At 40.8% G+C, this 8,872-nt stretch overlaps 1 protein-coding gene across 1 annotated transcript; it reads right to left on the bottom strand.

Annotated features, from left to right (window-relative positions):
- Positions 1-4,220: 4,220 nt before the first annotated feature.
- Positions 4,221-8,646, bottom strand: LOC143882661 (glycerol-3-phosphate acyltransferase RAM2-like). Its single transcript, XM_077386118.1, has 2 exons — positions 8,013-8,646; positions 4,221-5,363 (listed from the first exon to the last, which is right to left on the bottom strand). Exons 1-2 carry the CDS (start codon positions 8,616-8,618, stop codon positions 4,434-4,436), a joined length of 1,536 nt encoding a protein of 511 aa, XP_077242233.1. The 5' UTR covers positions 8,619-8,646; the 3' UTR covers positions 4,221-4,433.
- Between the last annotated feature and the right edge of the window lie 226 nt (positions 8,647-8,872).

The raw sequence follows: 8,872 nt of genomic DNA, 5'->3' as shown, positions 1-8,872 counted from the left end.
TATTTGTTCAATTGAATTTCTTTTAAGAGTACAAGGTATGGAAATTCATACATTGGATCATCCGAGCCGATCATCAATCCATCTTCAGATCACTTGATCGATCTAACGGTGATCAAATGGGGGCACACGATCGGTATGTACCCTAAGCAGATGATGGAACCCAATTATGATCCGGGTGACAGTGATTATAATACCTCAAAGAGGGCTGGGATTGCCACCATTAATTTAGGGACTTTTTTTTTTTAATGGATTAACTTAGGCATTTCCACCCTTGCTAGTTTCTCTAGTGTGTGTTTTGATCTTGGGAAAATTAAATTAAAGGAAATGATATTTTTCATAGAAAATATTTCATGAAAAATAAAATTCCAGGTCTAGTAGGTTTGCAGTTTTCCTTGAAAACAAGGACATTTTTTATTTTGAAAAAAAACAAATCCATGAAAAATAGTTTAGCAAACACTGGAAAATTCACATCGAACGGAAATATTTTTCCCTCTATCCAAATAGCCCCTAAGTGCATACCTATATATGGGCTAACCACGTGATTTAGCTTTCTTAAAGGCGTATAAGATAAAGATTATGCATAGTCAAAAGTAAGTTTATCCTAATCGTCTCAGATCAAAGGAAATCATCAGCATCTTCTCAAATCCCTCTCTGTGAGTCAACAACAGCACAATCATTTTCATCTTCTCAATTCACATATTCCAAAAAAAATCAAGATTTGGTATGTGGAAAAATTAGAGCATCTAAACTCTTTTGGGGAAATATTAACATAAATTTTATTCTTAACCACGCATGCCCATCCAATCGAAGGGCCCTACCATGCGACGTGGGCCACAGTCGGATATCGATAACCCATAAATCACACTCTGTGGACCCTACGTACTTTTATTGGGTTAGGCAATGATCATTTCACAAACACAGGAATGATCCATACATGTACTAAACATCCAATGAATCCTCTACGATTTGTTAGATTTTTTTCATTTTTTATTGAAATGACCTCTACACTTTGTTACATTAAAGACATGGACAAGCTGAAATAGTTGGAAATAGGGGTGTAAACGAGCCGAGCCGAGCTTGGCCAGGCTCGGCTCGGCTCAGTCAGGCTCGGCCAGGCTCGCGAGCGGCTCACGAGTCTTACCGAGCTCGGGTTATATTATGTTCACACCCCTCATCTTCCCTGGACAGCCCAACTAGTGTAATTTGACTACTATTTTTACACTATGGGGGGTGGTCCTAGTAACAAATGGGGTTCCAAAAATGAAGTGACATATTTTGCCCCCCCTTTCACTCCCTGGACAACCCTTTTAATGTATAAATTAATATATAATATATATATTTAAAAATATTAAATTCTTAACGAGCCTTAAAGAGCTGAGCCGAGCCGAGCCTGGCCTAAATTAGGCTCGGCTCGTTAAGCTTAACGAGCCTGGTGAGCCGGCTCGGCTCGGTAAGCTTAACGAGCCTGGTGAGCCGGCTCGGCTCGGCTCGGCTCGGCTCGTTAAGGATTCGAGCCGAGCTCGAGCGAGCCTCCGAGCCCGAGCCAAAATTGACACCCTTAGTTGGAAATGCCTAATTTAAAGAGGGAGATAATGGCCTCAAACTTTCAAAGGTATCTTTGAAAATGTGATTTCAAAGGTCAATTGTGTGGTTCTCAAAACCTAAAAATCTAGCTAGATCAAACATAGTAGGGATTTAGCTTTCTAAAAGAGCATATAAGATAAAAGTTGGGCACTCTCCAAAGTTGATTTATCCAAATCCAATCGCAAAATCATTGGGATCTTTCTCAATCCTTTGAGAGTCAAAACTGCCACTATCATTTTACCCACCTCTAATTTCATATTCCAAAACTTTACATTTCGCGTGCCATTATTTAGTTGACCATAACTGACTCTGGCCAGATTCGATACCGACAGCCCAAAAGTAGTATCGCTTTGATCATATTAAGTTCTTATTTCTTAACCCACATTAGTTGATATCCATTGCTCCCTCTCCGTTGTCTCTTTAACATAAAATGGGTGTAAATACAAATTTTACGCCCATTTTTACACTAAAAATGAGCATTAAAGTTGTTTTTGTGTCCATTTTACATCGAAAGAAGCGGAGCCTAAATCGAAGTTTGCTATTGAGAAAACATGAGAATAAATGGTTGTAGATAATCAACTCGAAGCCACTCTAATCAACAAGATAAGAGAAGGATTACGAAATACCCTATGTGTAGGAGCCTTTGGTGATAGAATATGAAAAGGTGGGACATTTTTTAGTTAAAGATGAAGTGTTTTTTACTGATGGGGAACGGCTATACGTTCCAAAGTGCGACAGCCTTAGAAGAAAACTCCTCAAGGACTGATATGATACGAGATAGGTAGGACACCCAGGACAATGTGATACCCTAGCTAGCTAGTCGTACTGTAAATAGCATACTATTGGTTATGGAAGGAAGATGATCTGGAAAACTAGGGTTGGGTTCTCCAAGACCCGACCCGCCCGACCCGAGTTGCAGCCCTAATCATAAAGACAAGATGGACCCAATGCAAGGAGTTTCTAATCGACCAATGACATTCATGATGGGTCTCTTGATAAGAGGTGGAATACATCACAGCCAAGGTTTTAAATTTCGGTTTCGGCTATAATTTCGGGATTCACCAAAACTGAAATTCCAGCCGAAATCCCAAAATTTCGGTCGAAATTTGATAGAAGTAATCCAAACTACAGATTTTTCTCCCGGACCGAAATTTCAGAAATTTCGATCTAAATTTGGTACGTTTCGGGAATTTCGATTTCGGAACGTTTCGGTTTCGGTGTTGACCAAAATTTTAGATTTCAGTCAAAATTTAAAACCTTATCACAGCAAATACAAGAACAAGTCAACATATACACACAAAATACTTGGTTAAAATAGAAAGGTGTGAGACGACAAGTTACTCCAAAAGCTTAAGCTTTTGGAGAAGGCCTTATTTAATCTTTAACACTTTATAACTCTCCCTAACGTGTGGCCCCTCTTTTTAGGGTTGGCCCTATTTTGGGTTTGGCCATTGCATGTGGATTTTTGCTATCAAAGAGGTTTGAACTTAGACTACTTGAAACTCTTAAGCCTCTCTCCTGTGTGACTGGGAAGCTCCAGATGAGCCCAGAGACATTTAGATAGATGTATTTATCCATATAGAAGCTGAAAGCTGGAGACACATGGAAGCTGGAGAACCTAGTAACATACTAGAAAGATATTGGGCGGTTGGATGGTCACCCTGTGGCATAATGGATGATCATTGAAGTAATTAAGAAGAAGATACCTATAAATAGGTGAGAGCTCCCCATTTGGTTAAAGTTCACGAGTCCTTTTCTTCGGTTAAGGCTAGGCTACTTAGGTTATAAGCTGACCCAGTAACGCAGAGGCTGAAAGCGGATACTTGAGGTTTTTTAAAATAATATCAAGAACGGTACTTTGGTTTGGTTCTAGTAAAAGGGTGTGATAAAGTGTGGTTTTGGAGGAGGGTTTTAACAACAAGGAGGAAAGGTTCTGGGCTGCAAAAAGAAGGATTGGAAGATGGGTGCTAATTCATAGGACAATAGGAGGTGCAAGGGATGTTGAAGATGGGAGAATCTAAAAGCAGCAGATGGCTTCTTCTTCATGCGACAACACGAGCAGCAGGTGGCTCTGCTTGTATTTTCCTAAGGCAACTTAAATTTTTATTCACAAAAAGATTATCGTAAACGATTACATGATTGCCTAATTTATAGGCTTTTTAAAAGGCTAATCCTAATCCTATTCAAACATTAATTAATTTCCTGCTCTAAACAAACTTCCCAAAACAATAAAAGTCCTGACCTCAATCAAATTCCTAAAAATCCTCAACTCCTAAAAATTCTCTCCACTTTCCATAAAATTTCTCAACTGCTAGAACTAGTCCAAGATTCCTAATAAAGCAACATACTAAAATTAAAAAAAAAAAAAAAAAAAACTCTATTCAATCCTTTGATCAATGAGGGCCATTGATCTTGTGATACGGCGAGATGCACCTGCATCACCCGGGCTATGCCTTAGACCCATACGAGATTAAAGCATTCAAGTTACTCCCACTGAATTGAGGTGAGCTTATGCACTTCAAGAGATGAAGAATAATCATTTGAGGAATTTAGCACAAACTCAAAAACTCATGATCCCTAAAAATCCCATGTATATAGGACCCGCACGAGTCACGAGTCACGAGTCATTCATTGATTCGAATTGAGGTTTCTAGTTGTTGAACTGTACTCATTACTCACACTACAAACCACCAACATTTCATTTTCTATTATGTACTAATTCAAACAAGTCTTCATTATACTTTTTCTACTTAAAATAAGTATCCAGATTAAGAGTATAATTAACTAGTAACGTCAAACACTTACTAAAGCTAAAAGCACACATAAGGTAAGCCTCACATTATGCCAAATCAGCTCTTGGACCCTACGCCATCATTCCCCGCAAGCATCCGATACTTGTCCCTACGCGTTAAACTGGTGCATTCGAACCCAAGTGCACATGCCATCACCCTCTGCACATGATTTGCAACATCATAGCTCGATTTCCACAGCGACTCGCGCAGAGGAGGCTTCGGAAGCATTTCCAAAAATTCAAGATTATAACATGGACTAGGGTTCATCATGAAGAAGAATGAATCTAACCACTTATATCCTCTCACTGTATTCCCATGAAACATACTCCCATTGGCCACTACGGCAACGGGCACAACTGCCTCGGCCACCTCAGCAAATAAGGGACTGAACCTTAAGAGATAGGGTTCCCTACAAGTGGTCCCCTCAGGGCAGACCACTAAGTCCCCTTCCTTTAGTAGGGCCTGCATCATCTCTCCATCTTTAGTCCGATCACGGCTCAGCCGGACTGTCCGAATCGGGGACAAGAGCTCCGACACGCTACTAACACTATACGTGACCGCTGTCACATGCCTTTGGAGTGATGCGGACACTATCACCGGGTCCACTAGGGTCCGATGTGAACACACATATAAAGTGCCCACCTTCTCCTTTGTGGCCCCCCCAATAGTATTCGGATCGGATGGCTTATGTGGGGCACACGTGTGGGATGTACATAGATCTTGTGATTGGCACGTGTGGAGATTTGCTCTGATCCTCAGGCCAGTAGCTGCAGCACCCAACAAACCCAGCTTGTACGGCAAGATGATTCCCACCAAAATACGGGAAATTGCTAAAAGGACGCCCATGGGTAGCCACAGGAAAACTGCCAAGGAATCTAACGGTGTAGGTCTCGCAATAAATCGGCCATCGTGAAAGATCAACGGCTTAGGATAGTCTTTCCTGGGCAAGGGTGATGACTTGTGGTCTCTCGGAATAACGTAACCCTCCTGCCACGGTAGGAAAATAATTAACATAAAAAATCTACCTAATTAAATAAGGCCACGTTTGGATACCAGCAAGATTTAGATTTAGATTTAGTTGAAATTTTTAACTGGATCAGACCCTTAGATTTCCAAATCAGCTACAACAGTGCAAAAAATTCCAATTTTCAAATCTTTTCTGCGAGACATTATTTGGAAATCAATATTTGTAGCAACTTCCGTCACCATCGCTGCTCCTCGACTTTACTCGGCAGCAGCGAGACATCCCTCCCTCCCTCCCTCACACACACTCTCTCTCTCAAAACATAATCACGAAGATGATTGATGTGTTTTGTATCCAAAACTCAAATCCAAATCAAAATGCAAATGCATAAGGTATCCAAACGGGCCCAGGGGATATGCTATCAGCACAACCGTATTTTGATATTTGCGCAAACCCAGCTGTAATAACCTTCTTGACCGTCCTTTATATGCTAAAAGACGAGATGGTTTCTGAAAATATCCGTGAGATGGGACTTGACCAGTAGGGGAAATGAATATCATAAATGCCTTGAGTGGGATTTTAAAGGCCTGTACGTCTAGAGTAGACTCCCTCAACATGGAAACAAGGTGATAAGCGACAACCACAGGCTCACAATGAGAGAGTGAGGCGAGGGAATGATATTCATACTGCCATTTTTTATAATGCCACCCATTCTTTCCTTCACACTTTTCTAAGTAGCTATTATTGGTTATCACAACTGGCAAGCAGTGATAAATCAACCCCCAAATATCTTATCTTAAGGACCAATTACCGATGGGGGACAAACATTAGGCAAAATTATCAACAGGATCCATGCTTTTCAAAAATTATCGGCGGAGGACAAAAGAGGTCTTGTCAGTAAAAGCTGGACGAAAATACCCCTTGGCATATACAACACGTTTTGACTTTGGAATGGGGTTTCCAAGTCTCTAGGATTAGGGTTATCATGTATCAAAATGGGGTTACCAATTTCAGAATGGGCTTATCAAGTCCTTGAAAATTAGCCGATGGTACTAGAGTTTTGGAATGGGGTTTTCAAGTATTTGGGATTGGGGTTATCTAGTATCAAAATGGGCTTATCAAGTGCTTGAAAATTAGCAGAGGGTACTAAAGTTTTGGAAGAGGGTTTTCAAATTTCTAGGATTGGAGTTATCTAGTATAAAAAATGGGGTCACCAATTTCAGAATGGGGTGATCAAGTCCCTAAAAATTGGCCAAGCGTACTAGAGTTTTGGAAGGGGGTTTTCAAGTCTCTGGGATTGGGGTTATTTAGCATAAAAATGGGGTTACCAATTTCTGAATGGGCTTATCAAGTCCTTGAAAATTGGCCAATGGTACTGGAGTTTTGGAAGGGGGTTTTCAAGTCTCTAGGATTGGGGTTATCAGGTATCAAAATGGGAGAATGGGCTTATCAAGTCCCTGAAAATTGGCCGAGGGTACTAGAGTTTTGGAAGGGGTTTTCAAGTATTTGGGATTGGGGTTATCTAGTATCAAAATGGGGTTACCAATTTACGAATGGGCTTATCAAGTCCCTTAAAATTGCCCAAGGGTACTGGAGTTTTGGAAGGGGGTTTTCAAGTCTCTGGGGTTGGGGTTATCCAGTATCAAAATGGGGTTACCAAATTTCGAATGGGCTTATCAAGTCCCTTATGAACACGTTTTTACTTCCTATTTTTTTTCACTTGTTCATTTTCACGTTTTTTTCTTTCTACCTTACGATTCATCTTCCCCATCCTCCATTGAAAGGGAGAAGGAGAAATGCAAAACCCTAAAACAAATGAAAAACAAAACCTAGATATTGAAAGATAGATGGGAATGAACTCACGTTTCAAATTTTTGAGTTTTCCCACCTCCAATGGTGGCTAAATGATGAAGAAGATGACTGGTAAAGTAGAAAAAAACGAAGTTGAAAATGAAAAAGTGAAAAAAAAGAGGGAAAGAAGAGAGAAGAGGGAAAAGTGGAAAAGCAAAACGTGTTGCTTAAGAAAAGGGCATTTTCGTCCAGCTTTTAATGACAAGACATATTTTGTCCCCCGTTGATAATTTCTGAAAAGCATGGGTCTGTTGATAATTTCACCTAATTTTTGTCCCCCATTGGTAATTGATCCATATCTTAAATTGACCCCTATGTGTCTTTCTCTCTCCTTTGGGTTAGAGAGGGGAAAGAGATAGACACACCGGGAGTCGATTTAAGATATATGAGGGTCGATTTATCACTCCCCTTGGCAAAAAACTATCATTATCAATACCCAATCATGATAAATTATATCGTAAATAGGCTGTACCTCATAGGATGATCCTAACCCTCCGTTCATCTCCATAGGTGCAGTCCCTCTATAGATTGGAATGTTAGGATCATCTTATGGAATTGATCTATGGGGTACAGCCTATTCACAATTTGGGGCAACAAATAAACGATTTGGATCATCCTATGAAGCGGGCCCCACTATACTAGACTTCATGCACACATGGTATAGAAACTTACCCAATCGAATAGTCTATAATTAAGTAAGGAGTGTCCGACTGAATACCAATCATAGCCCGCATGTGAACATGTTTCTCTATTAGAGTGTACACAAAACATATTAACACATGTTTATGCTTATATGAGAAAGATGGAGACAGCGTACATACCCGGGCCAACAACATGAACGGCTGATCTTTAACCCCATCGCTTAATCCAACGTCGATCTTACCACCATCTCCTAAAGCCCCTCCAAGCGCTTCCCCCATACAAATCCCGACCATGTCCCCGGGTGCAGCCACTAGCCCTAGACAATAATCCCCGATCATCCTTACCTCAGTGCCGATAACACAATCTACATCAAGGTACTCTCTTAGAAAGGCCTCAGCCATGATCCTTGGGCTCGAACTAACCACATACTTCTTCCCTCCACAACTAGAGAACACCTTATAAGCATTCTCTCTGAGGTCCTCCAAGTAGAACTTGGGGAGGACGGCCTTGGCAACCGCCTTAATGTCGTTTGCCCTTAGACCGGCCATGGCGACAAATATCATTATCCGAAGGGCTACCGCGGTTAAGCCAAGGTTCTCCAGTAAGCTCACTATGGGTGAAACCATGAGCAATAGGAGAGCCCTGATGGGGTCACCAGCCTCAAAGGCTACAAGCATGAAGTATGGGAATGGGCTCTTTGAGATGAGGAGAGTGTTATCCAATTCGGATACAATGCTATGTTTTTCTCTCCCTTGAGAGTTGAATTTTTCTATAGATGGGAACATGGTGAAAGAGAGAAGATAAATGCAAAAAGCTAAGACAAGGGGAGAACAAGATTGAAGAGGAGATGGAGAGCTTAAATAGTGGAAATGCGTGCCCTTATCAGTTGTTACATGAATCAGCTCAACGGCTAGGTGGGCTCATGGCTTTAGCCGCTCATACACCTTGTATTTGATGTATGACCCTTTTTCATGCTATATAACTAAAATTGCTAGAACCCAATTTAGGGAATTTAAAAACTTCTACACATGAAAAAAAA

The sequence above is a fragment of the Tasmannia lanceolata genome, unplaced genomic scaffold (genome assembly GCF_043159265.1).
Source record: "Tasmannia lanceolata isolate RefF3 unplaced genomic scaffold, GAP_Taslan_0.1 ptg000008l, whole genome shotgun sequence".
NCBI lineage: Eukaryota > Viridiplantae > Streptophyta > Magnoliopsida > Canellales > Winteraceae > Tasmannia > Tasmannia lanceolata.
Note: the sequence above shows the minus strand (reverse complement) of the source record. Positions and strands in the feature narration are given on the sequence as shown.

What these genes read in the sequence shown, in the direction of transcription:
- LOC143882661 (XM_077386118.1), bottom strand. Translation starts at nt 8,618, where the DNA reads ATGTTCCCATCTATAGAAAAATTCAACTCTCAAGGGAGAGAAAAACAT. An exon ending in CGTTCATGTTGTTGGCCCGG is followed by an intron (nt 5,364 to 8,012) that starts GTATGTACGCTG and finishes CTACCGTGGCAG; the next exon opens with GAGGGTTACGTTATTCCGAG.